The 17,251-nt window shown below is 44.6% G+C and overlaps 2 protein-coding genes across 5 annotated transcripts in view; one reads left to right on the forward strand and one right to left on the reverse strand.

Annotated features, from left to right (window-relative positions):
* The window catches only part of LOC130193795 (triple functional domain protein-like), an 80,751-nt gene extending 71,941 nt beyond the window's left edge, over positions 1-8,810 (forward strand). Inside the window, 9 exon segments of the mRNA XM_056414918.1 lie at positions 529-776; positions 2,365-2,503; positions 2,582-2,609; positions 2,719-2,881; positions 3,414-3,535; positions 3,634-3,712; positions 5,906-6,106; positions 6,196-6,334; positions 6,427-8,810. Coding sequence (XP_056270893.1) covers positions 529-776; positions 2,365-2,503; positions 2,582-2,609; positions 2,719-2,881; positions 3,414-3,535; positions 3,634-3,712; positions 5,906-6,106; positions 6,196-6,334; positions 6,427-6,984 — 1,677 coding nt within the window. The 3' untranslated portion in view covers positions 6,985-8,810.
* Positions 8,811-10,829: 2,019 nt separating this feature from the next.
* LOC130200628 (growth factor receptor-bound protein 10-like) overlaps positions 10,830-17,251 on the reverse strand; it is a 41,239-nt gene continuing 34,817 nt past the window's right edge. For all 4 annotated transcript variants that reach the window (XM_056425109.1, XM_056425188.1, XM_056425261.1 and 1 more), the window contains 5 exons: positions 16,930-17,046; positions 16,163-16,229; positions 15,248-15,335; positions 14,855-14,948; positions 10,830-13,731 (listed from right to left, as the gene is read on the reverse strand). In XM_056425109.1, the coding sequence (XP_056281084.1) occupies positions 13,585-13,731; positions 14,855-14,948; positions 15,248-15,335; positions 16,163-16,229; positions 16,930-17,046 (513 nt within the window). In that variant the 3' untranslated portion in view covers positions 10,830-13,584. The remainder of the gene's footprint in view (positions 13,732-14,854; positions 14,949-15,247; positions 15,336-16,162; positions 16,230-16,929; positions 17,047-17,251) is intronic.

The raw sequence follows: 17,251 nt of genomic DNA on the forward strand, positions 1-17,251 counted from the left end.
CTAGCCGATCCATCGGCTCTCCAGCGATTCCCTTTCGAAGGCTCGCTCTCGATTTCCTAACTCTTAACAACAGCTTGCACTAACACCTGACTTCCTCTTGGCCGGCCGTCACTTCCTGCTGTCTTCGCGGCGCGTGTGACTGAAGTGTTCTTTTTCCTGCCGACTAACCTCCCGGCGTTCTTGTGGTTGACCTCCAAACGTCCTCAACAGAGCTGCTCTCCTTCAGCCTCACGGCGCTCCTCTCTCCTTTGGAGTGAGATGGAACTCCTCGTCTTGTTCCAAAGAAGAGAATGATGAGTCACTGTTTTTAAGGCTTGCTTGCACTTCACTCTAATCCTTCCAGAAGACTTTGTATCAAGTGGAACGAAATCACACCTCTTTCTCCAGTGTTTGTCCTCTTTTCTTCTCTCACTCCAGTAAAGGTTGAAATGTTGCCATGAATAAATCTAAACCTGAGTGAGTCAGAATTAAACGGCTGCAGAGCGAAGTCTCATTTCAAAGTGCTCACGCTCTCCTCCCGTGTCTCAGAGTGAAAGCAGCAGCAGCAGTAGCGTATCCACCATGTTGGTGACCCAGGACTACATGGCGGTGAAGGAGGACGAGATCAGCGTCAGCCAGGGCGAGGTGGTCCAGATCCTGGCCAGCAACCAGCAGAACATGTTCCTGGTGTTCCGGGCGGCGACGGAGCAGGGCCCTGCCGCCGAGGGCTGGATCCCCGGCTTCGTGCTGGGCCACACCTCGGCCATCGTCCCCGACTGCCCCGAGGGTTCCATGAAGTAAGAGCTCCGCGGAGACGACCTCGGGGGTCATTCTGTTGTTGTTGTTGTTGTCGTGTATTTTATTCAGTCAATCAAATACAATACAATATTATTCTATATAATATACAAAACAGAAAGACTGAAAAGGTATCGGTAGAAGCAAAACATGCTTACATATTCCTATCCTAAATTAATATCAAATAAATCAGAAAATGTATATAAAATAGAGAAAAATAAAAAAAATATATATATACATGTGTACATATATATATACATGTATATATATGTATATATGTGTGTATATATATATATATTAGGGCTGTCAGCGTTAACGCGTTAATCTATGCGATTAATTTGGCCGCGTTAACGCACTAAAATATTTTAGCGCAATTAACGCAACTTTGTTTACTTCCGGTGTTCGTTGAAGTTTTTACACTCCTCTGAGTGTCAAACCGCGGCAGTACGGTTTAACACTGTTTCCGTTTTTAAAATAAGGAGCAGAAATCAGTTTAACTCGTGGATGAATCAGTCGGGTTTCCTCCTGCTCCTCCTTCCTCCCGTCTCCCCCTCTGACACACAGAGGAACGGAGGGGCGACGTGTCGGGTGACGCGGCGCGGAAAGAACTCGACACACGAAACCTTCACCGTGATTGGTCAATCCATTTGTCTGTCAACATTTTGGGGAAAAAACAACCAATGAACACTCAGTAAATCACAAAGGACCTCCCACCTCACAGGTGAGGCTCATTAGCAACCTGTCAGTCAGAGAACCAGAGAACACGGCGTGAGGACAATGAGCCTCATTGAATAGAGCTGAGATTGTTCTGGAATGTTTGATATAGAACACGGGGGTATGTGTCACATTAAAACGCCTTTAAAAGGTGAATTTTGTTGTTGTAAAATGTATAAAATGCCCCCAGCCTCCAGAGGGTGAACGTGACATATGTGAATGTCAGTCAGTTACCAAGGCCACTGGTTCTGCTGTTCAATGTTAAAGATGACAGGACCAATGGGGTCTCAATATACTTCTTTTTTTTACTAATCTGGGTGTTTCACTGAAGAAACAATTTATCATCCACGATATTAAATACCTCGCTGGCACTTTATAGGTAGGAGCCTCTTTGAAAACACAGCTCTGTGTGAAGTTTTGTCTTTAAAAAGAAGAAAAACGACTTTTAATCGCGATTAATGAATTTCAAAATGTGCGATTAATTAGTTCTTTTTTTGACAGCCCTAATATATATACATGTATATATATATATATATATATATACATATGTATATACACATACAGACATACATCTTCCATATAAATACATTTCAATCACACTTATAACTCAAGAATTTTTTATAAATAATTCTTTTGAAAACCAAAAATGAGTTCAGCATTCTTACATCCATTTCAACATTATTCCATAATTGGACCCCTACAACAGAAATACATCTTTTAATTTTCTTTTTTAGCCTTTTGTACAGTAAACTTACAACCATCTTTGACCGGTTGTTTTTTAAGGCAAACCGATTTGATGTCTTAGTAAGTTGGCCGTGTCTCTCCCGCTCGTTTACACAAAGCATCTGATGTTCCTCCGCGTCGTTGTCCCAGCAGGAAGCCTTCCTCCTGGCACACGACGCTGCGCATCCGCAAGAAGTCCGAGAAGAAGGAGAAGGAGGCGAAGAAAGACCCCAAGCTGGAAAACGGTTACAGGAAGTCCCGAGAAGGCCTGGCCAACAAGGTGTCTGTAAAGGTTCGTTCTTCATCGGAGGAAGACTGTGGGTTCTTCTGCTCGGCTCCCTCTCAACGTGCTTCTGTTCCTTCTTTTCAGCTTCTGAATCCAAACTACATCTACGATGGTGAGCGTCGCTTTGTGGGATTTATTTAGCGATCAACCAAAACTAATTCCCAGACTTTTAACCACAAACATCATCTCGGCATTTAATTATTGTATTTTGACTCCTCCAGTTCCCCCGGAGTTCCTCGTGCCTCTGAGTGACGTCACGTGTGACAGCGGAGAGAGCGTCACCCTGAGGTGCAAAGTGTGTGGGCGACCCCGGGCCTCCGTGACCTGGAAGGGCCCCGACCAGAACAACCTCACCAACAACGGACACGTCAGCACCGCCTACAGGTGAGGACGCCCCCGGAGACTGAAGCTCACGCCACACTCGTTATTTACATGGATTGTTGACATTCAGCAATAGGGTTGTCACTTGTTGGTGGCGGCGCACGAGATGTTTCTGTAGCTTCAGGAACAATGGCAAACCAAAAACACAAAGCCAGAACTAAAACGGCAAAACTAAAAAAGGATTACAAAAAACACAGTTTGTTTCTTTGAAGCGGGAAGAAAAGTGTAGTAAAGAGGCAAAAGGTGCAGTAAAGAGGCAAAGAGTGCAGTAAAAAGACACAAAGTGCAGTAAAGCGGCAGAAAGTGCAGTAAAGAGACAAAAGGTGCAGTAAAGAGGCAAAGAGTGCAGTAAAAAGACACAAAGTGCAGTAAAGCGGCAGAAAGTGCAGTAAAGAGACAAAGTGCAGTAAAGAGACAAAAGGTGCAGTAAAGAGACACAAAGTTCAGTAAAGAGGCAGGAAGTACAGTATAGCGACTCAAAGTGCAGTCAAGAGACACACACAAAATGTAATGTTAAGGTAAATTATTATTTCAGTGACACCGGCGAAGCAACGCTGAGGATAATCGGCGTCGCTTCCGAGGACGACGGCGTTTACACCTGCGTCGCCGCCAACGAGCTGGGCAGCGTCACGTCATCCGCCAGCCTCCGAGTGTTGGGTAAGAACAAACTACACACTGTAAACTACACACCAGCTCACCGCCCATTGGACAACGAGTGTGGGGACGCCGGTGTGAATTGAGTTCTGTTTTCATAGCCGTGTCCACCGGTGGAATCCGAGTGAGCTGGAAGGACAACTTTGAGTCTCACTACACTGAGGTGGTTGAACTGGGCAGGTAATGACCTCTACATGTCTCAACTACAGCACACTAGTGGGAGCAACTAGTCTAGTGGGAGCAACTAGTCTAGTGGTAGTTACTAGTCTAGTAGGACTAACTAGTCTAGTGGGACTAACTAGTCTAGTGGGAGCAACTAGTCTAGTGGTAGTAACTAGTCTAGTGGTAGTAACTAGTCTAGTAGGACTAACTAGTCTCGTGGTAGAAACTAGTCTAGTGGTAGTAACTAGTCTCGTGGTAGAAACTAGTCTAGTGGTAGTAACTAGTCTAGTAGGACTAACTAGTCCAGTGGTAGAAACTAGTCTAGTGGTAGTAACTAGTCTCGTGGTAGTAACTAGTCTAGTGGTAGTAACTAGTTTTGTAGGACTAACTAGTCTAGTGGTAGAAAATAGTCTAGTGGTAGTAACTAGTCTAGTAGGACTAACTAGTCTCGTGGTAGAAACTAGTCTTGTAGGACTAACTAGTCTAGTGGTAGAAACTAGTCTAGTGGTAGTAACTTGTCTAGTAGGACTAACTAGTCTCGTGGTAGAAACTAGTCTAGTGGTAGAAACTAGTCTAGTGGTAGTAACTAGTCTCGTGGTAGAAACTAGTCTAGTGGTAGTAACTAGTCTAGTAGGACTAACTAGTCCAGTGGTAGTAACTAGTCTAGTGGTAGTAACTAGTCTCGTGGTAGTAACTAGTCTAGTGGTAGTAACTAGTCTAGTAGGACTAACTAGTCTCGTGGTAGAAACTAGTCTTGTAGGACTAACTAGTCTAGTGGTAGAAACTAGTCTAGTGGTAGTAACTAGTCTAGTAGGACTAACTAGTCTCATGGTAGAAACTAGTCTAGTAGGACTAACTAGTCTAGTGGTAGAAACTAGTCTAGTGGTAGTAACTAGTCTAGTAGGACTAACTAGTCTAGTGGTAGAAACTAGTCTTGTAGGACTAACTAGTCTAGTGGTAGAAACTAGTCTAGTGGTAGTAACTAGTCTAGTAGGACTAACTAGTCTCGTGGTAGAAACTAGTCTTGTAGGACTAACTAGTCTAGTGGTAGAAACTAGTCTAGTGGTAGTAACTAGTCTCGTGGTAGAAACTAGTCTAGTAGGACTAACTAGTCCAGTGGTAGAAACTAGTCTAGTGGTAGTAACTAGTCTCGTGGTAGTAACTAGTCTAGTAGGACTAACTAGTCTCGTGGTAGAAACTAGTCTTGTAGGACTAACTAGTCTAGTGGTAGAAACTAGTCTCGTGGTAGTAACTAGTCTAGTAGGACTAACTAGTCTCGTGGTAGAAACTAGTCTAGTAGGACTAACTAGTCTCGTGGTAGAAACTAGTCTAGTGGTAGTAACTAGTCTCGTGGTAGAAACTAGTCTAGTGGTAGTAACTAGTCTCGTGGTAGAAACTAGTCTAGTGGTAGAAACTAGTCTAGTGGTAGTAACTAGTCTTGTGGTAGTAACTAGTCTAGTAGGACTAACTAGTCTCGTGGTAGAAACTAGTCTTGTAGGACTAACTAGTCTAGTGGTAGAAACTAGTCTAGTGGTAGTAACTAGTATAGTAGGACTAACTAGTCTCGTGGTAGAAACTAGTCTTGTAGGACTAACTAGTCTAGTGGTAGAAACTAGTCTAGTGGTAGTAACTAGTCTCGTGGTAGAAACTAGTCTAGTAGGACTAACTAGTCCAGTGGTAGAAACTAGTCTAGTGGTAGTAACTAGTCTAGTGGTAGTAACTAGTCTCGTGGTAGTAACTAGTCTAGTAGGACTAACTAGTCTCGTGGTAGAAACTAGTCTTGTAGGACTAACTAGTCTAGTGGTAGTAACTAGTCTCGTGGTAGTAACTAGTCTAGTAGGACTAACTAGTCTCGTGGTAGAAACTAGTCTTGTAGGACTAACTAGTCTAGTGGTAGTAACTAGTCTCGTGGTAGAAACTAGTCTAGTAGGACTAACTAGTCCAGTGGTAGAAACTAGTCTAGTGGTAGTAACTAGTCTCGTGGTAGAAACTAGTCTTGTAGGACTAACTAGTCTAGTGGTAGAAACTAGTCTAGTGGTAGTAACTAGTCTAGTAGGACTAACTAGTCTCGTGGTAGAAACTAGTCTAGTAGGACTAACTAGTCTAGTGGTAGAAACTAGTCTAGTGGTAGTAACTAGTCTAGTAGGACTAACTAGTCTAGTGGTAGTAACTAGTCTAACCTGCAGCCCCTGGGTGTCCCTCTCCTCTCAGGGGCCGGTTCTCGGTGGTGAAGCGCTGTGACCAGCAGGGCTCCAAGCGCCCGGTGGCGGTCAAGCAGGTGAACAAGAAGCTGATGCGGAGGGACCGCGTGACCCAGGAGCTCCGCCTGCTGCAGCGGCTGCAGCACCCCCACATCGTGGCCCTGATCGACACCTACGAGACCCCCGGCAGCTACGCCCTGGTGCTGGAGATGTGAGTGCACGCGGCCGCCGGCGTGAAGGCGGAGCCCGCCGCTCACGCCCGGAGCGCCGCCAACCCGTGTCGTGGTGTTTGTGTCTCAGGGCTGACCAGGGCCGCCTGCTGGACTACATCGTCAGCTGGGGGAACCTGACGGAGGAGAAGGTGGCGTGCTACCTGAAGGACGTTCTGGAAGCTTTGCATTACCTGCACAACTGCCGGATCGTGCACCTGGACGTCAAAGTAAGTGGTTTGACTCCGTGTACTGAAGTTAGTGGACCGTAGTTAGTATAAACCAGGTGGACTAATGCAGTCGTGTGAACTCTCTCCTCCAGCCTGAGAACCTGCTGGTGGCCAACGGCGCCGGCGGCCAGCCGACGGTCAAACTCACGGACTTCGGCGACGCCGCGCAGCTCAACAGTCTCCACTACGTCCACCCGCTGCTGGGCAGCCCCGAGTTCGCCTCGCCGGAGTTGGTCCTCGAGGAGCCCGTGTCGCTGACCTCTGACCTGTGGAGCCTGGGCGTGGTGACCTACGTGCTGCTGAGCGGCGCCTCCCCCTTCCTGGACGAGAGCGCCGAGGAGACGTGCCTGAACATCTGCCGGCTGGACTTCAGCTTCCCCAGGGATTACTTCCAGGGCGTCAGCCAGGGGGCCCGGGACTTCATCTGCCTGCTGCTGAGGACCGACCCGGTCCGGAGGCCCCCCGCCGGGCTCTGCCTCCAGGAGGCGTGGCTGCAGGCCGGCGCGAAGGACGGCCGGGCCCGAGGCGAGGGCTGCCTGGACACCTCCCGCCTCATCTCCTTCATCGACCGGAGGAAGCATCAGACCGACGCCCGGGCCGTCGGCGGAGTCCGGAGCTTCATCCAGAGTCGCCTTCAGCCACAAGTGTAGAAAGGAGAAGGAGAAGGAGGGGTTCCTCTGGGAGAGAGCGCCTCGATGGAAAAGGAAGGAGAAATAACGAATGCTGATCTTCTCCTCTTTCACAGAGTCCTGTAGTCCTTTCACCGATGTCACCGTCTGCAGCCCGAGAGCGCCGAGCTCTCTCAATCACGTACGTTCACGGATGCCCTTGTCTACTGCTGCTTGCTGGTTTCAACTCAAAACTAAATTTTGTAGTTAAGTTGAAAAAGAAGAAGAAAAAGAAGAAAAAAACATGAAGTAATTTATTTTCCTTTGCGAGCGACGGCCGCCGGGGGGGCGGAGGAGGACACGGGGCGCCATTTGCTCTTTTACACTAAAACTGTAACTCAAAGACTTTTGAGAAGCCCCCCCCCCCCCTTTTTTCTTACAGAAATAATGTATTAAAAAAAGAAAAAGTGCCGTCTACATTTCCGAGAACAAATTCTAATTCTAGAAAGTGCCCGTCGGTTGAAAGTTGCTCCTCTCGGACTCTGGAGACGCCGACGGAGCTTTCTTGACTTTATTCCGACATTTCTACGATCCAATTTTTTTTTTCTTTGGTGGCTGCGCTTATATAATGTCCCTAATCTAAGAAACCACGGCGACCGCGTGGCGAATAACAATGCTGCGCCGCCCCCTCCGAGAGGAGACGATCCACATCCAATCGTTTGCTTTTCCTAGAACAAACTTGTGTTGCGCAGATATGAGATGTTTAAGCCTTACCTTGTATAAAGACGTCTGCCTTCTCCCCCCCCCCCCCCCCCCCGCTCTGCATTCACGGTGGACTCCTAGCTTTTCGGGACGCCGGCCAATCAGACGCGAGTGAATGTGGCGGCGGAACGAGGGTGAAATTACTGTAAATGCACTCATTGTATTGTTACGTTTGATTATCATGTGCAATGTTGCGGCTTTAACATTTTATGCAACTATTTATGAAGACATCTGTTGTATCTGTAATAAATCTAGAGGGAAAAGCACGTACTTGGTACTGCAAGCACTGCTGGTAGTTTGTGTTTCTTGGAGCGCTCGAGTGTCACGACTTCTACAATCATTACGGTTTAACCCCAAACTATTTAACAACGTTTTGTACCGTTTGCCTCCGTAGTATTGGGACGCCAAAGTCGCTCTCGCGTGATAGTTCTTAACAAATAATGATGCTGTCGGGACGGCGGTTCACTGAACGGTTGTTTATCCCCGTTGAACACAATTGGTTCATTTTGGTCTCGTGCCGTTCTTAAAAAAAAGGCGGGAAGTTAAAGAGATTTATACTAAACGGAGAGCGTTGGACATTTACCGCACATCATTTACTAAATGGTGTTGGAACTTTATGTATTTGTTGCCAAAATATGTTTTTCAGAAATCCTTTTCCTTATTTGAACAAAAGATTTTTAAAAACTTTCCCTAAAACGGCGACTAAATGTTTTTCTTCATGAGTTTTTATCTCCCTGGACGTTAAAGCGTGCGTTGGTTTAACTTTACGACACGGACAAGGTGTTAGGATGTGTGACGTCTGAACTTACTCCAACTTCCCGTCACCTTTTTATTTATTTTAAAGGGGTGCACGGGCCATTAAACAAGGACACTTGGACTGGATACTTTACTTTAGGTTCTTAATGTGTGTTTTTTTTTTTTTTTTTCATCGTCTGTCTTTTTGTTATTTTTGTGTCCAGTTTCATTTGTTTCATAAATGACATGTTTTTATGTTTTTTATCTCTGCATGTATATTTCTTTGTACAGATCATATACTTTGTTTTTTCTTGTAAATATTGTCATTTTACCATCAGTTATTTGAAAATTAAACATAATGAACACATGTATCCTGTTTGACATTTTATTTTAAGGAGAGATTTTAATTCAGATTTATTTACAACTAAAAATGCATTTCTTGCGTAAACATTCATTTGACGTTTCGTGACTCGCTGACAGAGAATCTTTCTGGACTTCATTGTAATAGATTCATGAAGCTGCATCATAACTTTACTTTAGTCATTCAAGCAGCCCAATATTCATCATATGAGTTTAAATAGGACTATTTTTGATAAATTCAAACTTCTTTTGTTTCCTCTAAAAAGTCCCTACATTTGTTAGTAAAGCATGTCACAAAAAAAAATGAAAAGGTAATTCTATAGTAGAAAAAAAATTAAGAGTATGTGGGAAAAGAAATATTTAACAAATATTTAGTCATAACTGAATATTTTAAAAATATTTAAAGTCATAACTGAATATATTTTTTAAAATATATTTAAAAAGTCAAAACTGTTTTAACTATGTACTGGCTATGTGGCACTCTGAGGTCATGGATGAAGTGTGCCATATAAATGGAATCCATTATTTATTATTATAAAAACTTAGTATACTGTCAAAATAAACATCACATAAAAGTCCTAATACACGACAGAAACCTTTTTAAAAAGTGTTTTGTAGGTATTCTTGAATACTTTTGAGCGTCTGCAATGCAGCGGTTGCACTGCGTTGTGGTTATTAAAGCGTGAAGCCGATGAGCTCCGTTAGTGACCAGTAGAAACTGCCGAGGCCTCCAGGCCGAAGCATCACCACTCAGTGAACACAGAACCACGCCAGCCACTTTTTGGTTTATAGCAATGTTGTCTTTTATTCTAATTTCCAATAAACAGAGAATATATCAGTCCCTTATTTGTACAAAAATACCTGAACAGGATACAATGTCGATCCAGGAGCCGAACACACAGAACGAAGCAAAGCACAGTGGGGTTTTCTGAAAAATACAAAATGATAACGGTTTATTTGCTCTTCAAGTTCTTTCCCTGAAATGTCTACTTTACTTCGGCCCATATCGATCTCAACCCAAACATTAAAACACACCCAACACGACGTCACTTCCTCTGCGATGTCGACCTGATATGATGATTTAGTTCCAGAGAACTAAAGGAACGCAGCGAGTGGACGGATGGCAACTCGGGACTTGATACTGCTCACAAACAAGAGGCACCTGGTGCAACGAGAGGCGGAGTTCAGAAAAGTTACTACGATTAAAAACGCGTTGTTATGCACCTTTAACATCTGAGTAAATGGAGATAATGAAATGCGCTGCCCTCTTGAGCTAAGGAGTATAACTGCACTACTTGCGATGAAAGGTGAACAAAAGCTGCTCGGAATATCCCCACGGGTTAAGCGTCAGTGTGTGTGTGTGTGCGTGTGCGTGTGTGTGCATGTGCGTGTGAGGTTAATATCCAAATATTTGCTTACAGTTTTCTGGAAACTGGAAGCAAACGAGTGACAGACAGAGGATATTCAAAAGATGTGGTTTTAAAACAAATGGCATCAGAATAGTCAGCTTACACACAACTGATGTTCAGAGATTTGACACACGCCAAAAATCCAGTTTGATCTCTTAAAAAAAGAAGACAAAAAAGCTTAATTTAATACTGTGGTATAGTCTTTTTACCATTATATATATATGTGTATATATATATATGTATTTTTAAATACATATGTATTTATATATATAAAAATACATATATATATTTAAAAATACATATATACACATATATATATATATTTAGATTTAAAAATACATATATATATACATATAAATATACATATATGTATTTATATATATATGTGTATATATATGTATTTTTAAATACATATGTATTTTTATATATATATATATATTTTAAAATACATATTTAAAAATACATATATATACACATATATATATAATTAAAAATACATATAAATATATATATTTAAATATATATTTATATCTATTTTAAAAAAAGGTAATTTTGTGGCAAACCAAAGAACATACACAAAAAGGTCAATATACACTCACAATCAAATAATGGAAACAAAAGGACTAAATAAATCGTTCTTCATTTTACACGGAGTTATGAGCAAAAACATAACACCCCATACATAGTGATCTGAGACCTAGGTACAGTGTTAGATCTACGTCTTCCATAGTTTCACATACTTAGAAAACAAACGATACTGTATACTGGTATATTCATATACGTGGGCTTGTGTATGGGATTGCATTGTAGCACAGTGATTAAAAATGGAGGGAGGAGGAGGAGTGGGCGGTGGGTCGTCCCCGCTGACCCACAGCCGTGTGGCTTTGCGGCCCCTTTCTGACGGACAGGAAAGACCCTCGACTGGGAACGCTGGGAGACCTCCAGCTCCTGGAAACCCACGGCTGAGCGTGACTTTACCCGACCGACAAGCCGCCGTCCTCTCAGTCTCTAAGAAGGCAAGTCATGACAACCAGCAGACCAAGCAATCCTGAATAACGAATATAACAGTCTGGCCATCCACACACACACACACACACACACACACACACACACATATATATATTTATATATATATATTCACCACAGGGCCATAGCTTACAGGCTGGACACAGGTGGAAAAGGGGGGCTGGGGATTCAAGCATTATCCAATCCCTGGAGCGACTTCTCCCTGGAGCTGACGCACGAGGCCGACGAGTCATTCAAGTCACGCGATTGGTCGACTGATGGCGGCGGTGGATTGGGAGTCGGTCACAGTACTCGGAGAGAGTTCAGTTAGCCGGGGGGGGGGTGAATGTATAAAATGAGAGAACTATTTATTTAAAGGGGTCAAATCCTTCTCTCCGACTCGCAGTCTTCAGTTCACTCTAATGCGAGATGAAGAACCGCGTCACGAGCTCACAGGAGAAACTAAAATCAGCTTTTCCTTTTGCATTTTGGCTTAAAATCAGATTATTGATCATGCAGATAGATGCCAATGAATGTTCAGTTGGCTAATCAATAAATCACTTCAGCTCTCAAGGTACTGACAACATGCCCGACGGCTACGAGGCGCCCTGGGCCACTTGGACGACCGCCGGAGAGGAGATGGCTTCCTCTTCCTCTTCCTCTTCCGTCTCTGCTTTGTTTGATTATTGCGAAATGGCATTTCAAGAAGGACGTCCTTACTGTGCGATGGACCGACCCCTCCCCCCCCAGGTGCATGCTAGCTCCCATGCAGGTGCTGTAAATGTATAGAATACAGATGTGGGATGAGATAAGTGCAGCACCCGCCCAGGAGACGCTGGCTCCTCTGAAGCGTCTCCACGCGGCGGTGAACAGACTTTATCGGCTTTCTCGCGAAGATTTCCATGAGCGGATCGATACCAGAGAACGTCACGTACGTCTAAAAAAAAACATTTAAAAGTCTTCGCACTGCGGTTAACGTAGTTTAAGAAGTCGAGAAATAAGCCGACTTCTTATCGATCGTCTCTCTCTCGCCGCGGGAAAGTGAAAAATAATATTCACGAGCAAACGCGAGACCTTCAAGCGGCGTGACTCCGCCTCCTCGAGATCTGAAATCTGTTCCTGTGTGTGCATGACAGAGAGGATCGCTTGGGTTTCACACACACGGCTCACAACGTTCACTTAAGGCGAGCAAACTCGTCCCGCTGAGCGTCGACGACCGAGTTCACATTTCAAGTAATTTGATCGTTTCCACGTTGAAACAAAAACATTTTAAAAATAAAAAAAAACGGGAGTGCTTTTGTCGATGCGTCTTTGTTGTCGGGGAGACGAGTGTCAGAACCCCAACGCGACGGCTCCGACCCGTCGATATCAAATCGATAATCAAAAATGTGCAAGCGGTGAGCTCAGAACAGGAAGGGGAAACATTCACCGACAGATTCAACCCTTTCCATTAAAAGAAAACGAATAAAGATGGTGGAAGCTTGGCGGGGGGGGGTGGACACACTTTTCAGGAGTCTATTTAAGTCTTCCTCCTCTTCCTCATTGTCTTCTGACGCACGTTAGTTTTGTCTTTTTAAAAAAAACCAAAGCGCGGTGGCGTTGGTTCACCCGGAGGTCAAACCGGCCCTGACCTTTCCTGAAAGGCGTCGCTCCGCTCCCGCGCCGCCGTCCTCCAATCACAACTGGCGGAAATTCACACGCATGCTTTTCAGAGAGGGGGGGGGGGGATAACTGGCGTCTGTCCACCCGGGAGTGCAAAATGAGTTCTGCGTTGAATCGACAGGAATAAAACAGCATAAAAATGACATCAAGTAATCGACTCTGCGGGAGCGGCTCCTCCTCCTGGCCAACGTTCCTCGGTCCTCTCGGGAAAACCCTCGCCGCCGCTCCGCTCCTCGCCCGCTTCTCTTTACTCTCGGCTTTTTCCTCTCGGAGCTTCGGCGGAGGAGGAGAGGCCGGATCGGGGTGGGGGTGGGGAGGCAGGGGGAGGAGGGGGATGGGGGGGGGGGTCAGCTTATCCAGACTGGACTGCACAGGTTGAGGAAAGCTCCCGGATGGAGTTTGATACGAACCCAGAGAGCTTCCCGTCCGTCCCTGAGGATCGATGAGGAAGTCAGAGGGTGGTGCCCTCCCCCTACCCCTCCTCGCCATCGAGCAGGGGGGGGGGGGGGGGGTCACCACAGCTTATCAGGCCTGGAGGATGAGGGAGGTTGAGGGATCCATCCGACGGAGCCCCCCCCCACTCCTCTCTCAACCTCAACCTCATTGCGTCGGCGAGGGAGGGGCAGATGGGGGGGGGGGATCGGGATCTCAGGGAGAGAGGTGTGCAAAAAAAGGGGGGTGGGGGTGTTTTGGGTGGGGGGGGGGAGTGTCACAAGGCCACGGCGGTGCACGGATGCTTGAGCTTGCAGGGCAGCACTCCCCTGTTGAGCTGGTAGAACTCCACCAGGTGGATCAGGTCGCTGAACTTGGTGGCGCCGTCGTCGAGGCTGAAGAACACCTGACCGTCCTCCTCACACTTCAGAGGAGAGAGAGAGAGAGAGAGAGAGAGAGAGAGAGAGAGAGAGAGAGAGAGAGAGAGGACCGTTAACCCTCGGACCGCAACAAGAGACTTTTATTACGTCTAAAGTTGTTTTCCGTCTTGTAGCGCGTTAGAAATATTTAAATAATTGTTGAGATATTTCCGCCGGGCCCGCCGGAGGAGGAACCGGACCGACGCCGGTGACCTCCTGACCTCCTACGGCACGCCGTACCTCGAGCGGCGAGCGGACAACAACGTCTCCGTTGTAATTTGGGTGAACTGGCCCTTTAAGACATTTCAAGTCAATTCAGATAACGCAGGCGGCAGCCCGGGGAAGGAGGAAAGCCTCGTTTTAAAATCTTTAAAAATCTTTTGTAAAAACATCAAGGTTGTTGCCGTGAAGCGGGACAGACGTCTCCTTATGCTGCGAGATGAAGACGCGTCTCGCAGCACTTCGGTGACCCTGCTTGACCTTTTCAGCTTGACCTACACTACCGTTCAAAAGTTTGGGATCACCCAGACAATTTCGTGTCTTCCATGAAAAATCACACTTTTATTTATCAAATGAATATAAAATATAGTCAAGACATTGACAAGGTTAGAAATAATGATTAATATATGAAGTATTAATTTTGTTCTACAAACTTCAAGCTCAAAGGAAGGCCAGTTGTATCGCTTATATCACCAGCATAACTGTTTTCAGCTGTGCTCACATAATTGCACAAGGGTTTTCTAATCAGATATTAGTCTTCTAAGGCGATTAGCAAACACAATGTACCATCAGAACACTGGAGTGATCGTTGATGGAAATGGGCCTCTATACACCTATGGAGATATTTCATTAGAAACCAGACGTTTCCACCTAGAATAGTCATTTACCACATTAACAATGTCGAGAGTGTATTTCTGATTAATTTAATGTTATCTTCATTGAAAAAACAGTGCTTTTCTTTGAAAAATAAAGTCATTTCTAAGTGATCCCAAACTTTTGAACGGTAGTGTATATCTGAGACCATGACTGCACTCGAAATGTCAAAACTGGTAATTTTTGCAGTGCAATGTTCTAAGAAGGGAAAGAAGTCTGCGTGACGTATTCCCTGCAGCGATGGTGTCGACTGACCGGTAGGATCTGGAAGTGCTTGATCTTCTGGTGGTGGCACAAGGTGAGCACGAAAGCCTTGGGATTACTCTGACTGTCCCGCAACAGGAATAATCTGGCACACAGAACATTGGGTGGAGAAAAAAAAAACATATTAAGTCTACAAACCAAGACTTTGACGGGTTTTATAATATCACATTTCAAATGTGTAATGATAAACTACTGCATGAGCTGAGCTGCGTATTAATCCACTGGATTAAAGGCCAAAAAAACTCATTTTACACAGCAACCTCGAAGATCTGAGTTTTTCTTGGCAGCGGTGATGTCTTTGTTTTTTTAATTAACACTTATTTTCCAACATCAGCTCCCAGCCGGTTCACTCCCGTACGGCTCGACTTGAAGCGGCGCTCTTACCCGTCGACTTGGCCCTGCTGGAGGATCATTCTGTGGGCTTCCTCTCTCATGATGCGACCATGAAACCAGATCTGGGTCCTGTGGATCACTGGAAGAAAGACGTCTTTCACTCGATCGCTGAACATCAGTAAATGTACCAGCAAAGGGAAAACAAGTAAACACTTTCCCACTGGACCAACGCCTCACACACAACCACCAACATCTGGCGTGAGTCTTCAGTGGGAACAGTCACGACGGGCTTTTGATCCAAAAAAGGACTGCAGAGTCAAAGTTGTTGTTGGCACCAAATGTAAAGAAATTCACTTTAAAGCGTTCCTGATGTGTGAAATGGTGACCGTGACCTTTGACCTATCACAATATAATCTCTTCATCCTCGAGTCCTGATGCTAACATTTTAACCCTCCTGTTACATTCAAATTGACTAACATATTTTACCCGTGGGGTCAATTTGACCCCAGCAATTAAAACCTCCAGAAGATTATTAGAATTAATAGTGTTTACCAAGTTTAAGTGTCACTTTATGTGTGTTTGTTGACTACATAAATAGCCCTTTCAATAAATAAAAAAGTTGATATTTCTTATGTGTTTTACACAGTGAAAAACAGCCTGGGGTCAAATTTACAAATGTATAAGTTGTGTGCAGTACATTGAAAACATTTCATCATGTGAATTTTAGGTTTTCCCAGTTGTCCCCAATAAATTAGGAAAAGTCATGAAATATGAAGCAAAAAAAATGATGTCAATCATTTTTTAAGAGACGTTAAACATTGAATGGGGTCAAATTTACCGCAAAGGTAATAGGAGGGTTAAAGAAATTCCCTTTCAGAGGAGAATGGAGTAGAAGGAACAAATCTGCATCTTTTCATTTGGGTGTGAAAAGGGGATGAAAGGTCATTGAGGTCATGTGTTTGATACCTGTGCTCAGGGTGGACGGGTGCAGCGGGCTGTGGCTGCCCAGGACATTCATACGCTGGCTCCGTTTCTGTGTGGAGGACAATGAACACGTCAACATCAAAGACAAACGACTTCCTTTAAATCACGACGCGCTGAAATATGATGGAAAGTCATTTTAGCCAAAACACTAAAATCATTCGTTTGAATGTTTACAGGGAAAAAAACTGAACAAACAAATTAAACAGTGATTTTCTGCTGTGGTAAGTGGAAAAATTAACTTTTGATACCAGATAAATCAAGAATAAATAAAATGAATAAAATGGCCTTTTAAAAAGACTAAGAAACTCGTTGTAAATAACCCCATGAAAGGTTTATTGTTGTGTGTCGATTCCCTGCTTTTGTATCTGCTTTATTGGTTTTGATGTATGTCTTTTTATATTGTATCGTTTTAATAATTTTATAGACGTTTTAATCTACTTCCTCTTAGAGTTAAATCAGATTTTTATTTTGAAATGTTAAAAGGAAGCGCACCTATATTTTATGTTAAAATACAAACTTGACGGTACGGCTACAGATGTTACGGACGGATACGCATTTTATTTAAAGTTGAGGCTAACGTCTTACGGTGGAGATTATTTAAGAGTTTTAATTCATGTTTATTCACCGAAAGAAAGAAAATACTGAAGTTTCACCAGCAGTAAGTTTCACGCCAATTCATATACGGGGGTCCGTTACACGAGTCTTTGTTTTATTCACGTCAAACAACTGGAGCTGGAGGCAGCTCTTACCCTCCAGGTCTGCCCCTCCTCCAGGGCGGCGCTCTGGGCCTCCACGGGGTTGTCGATGATGCGGCCGGTCCGCCCCGAGAAGTCCATCGCGACCAGAGAGTTCTCAGAGACGCTCCGCTGCAAGTGGGGGGGAGGGGGTACAAATGGGGCATGGCGGGGGGGGGGGGGGGAGGACGAGTGTCAGAGGTCAAACGAGCCAGACGCACTCACTGGAGCGTGACAAATCCCGTCTGCACACAGACCCGCTCCGGCTCTCCGGCTCACATTAATCAGACGTTCCTCTAATTGACTTCTAAAGTGTCTGGAAATAGTGATTTAAAAA

The sequence above is a fragment of the Pseudoliparis swirei genome, chromosome 1 (genome assembly GCF_029220125.1).
Source record: "Pseudoliparis swirei isolate HS2019 ecotype Mariana Trench chromosome 1, NWPU_hadal_v1, whole genome shotgun sequence".
Taxonomy (NCBI): Eukaryota; Metazoa; Chordata; class Actinopteri; order Perciformes; family Liparidae; genus Pseudoliparis; species Pseudoliparis swirei.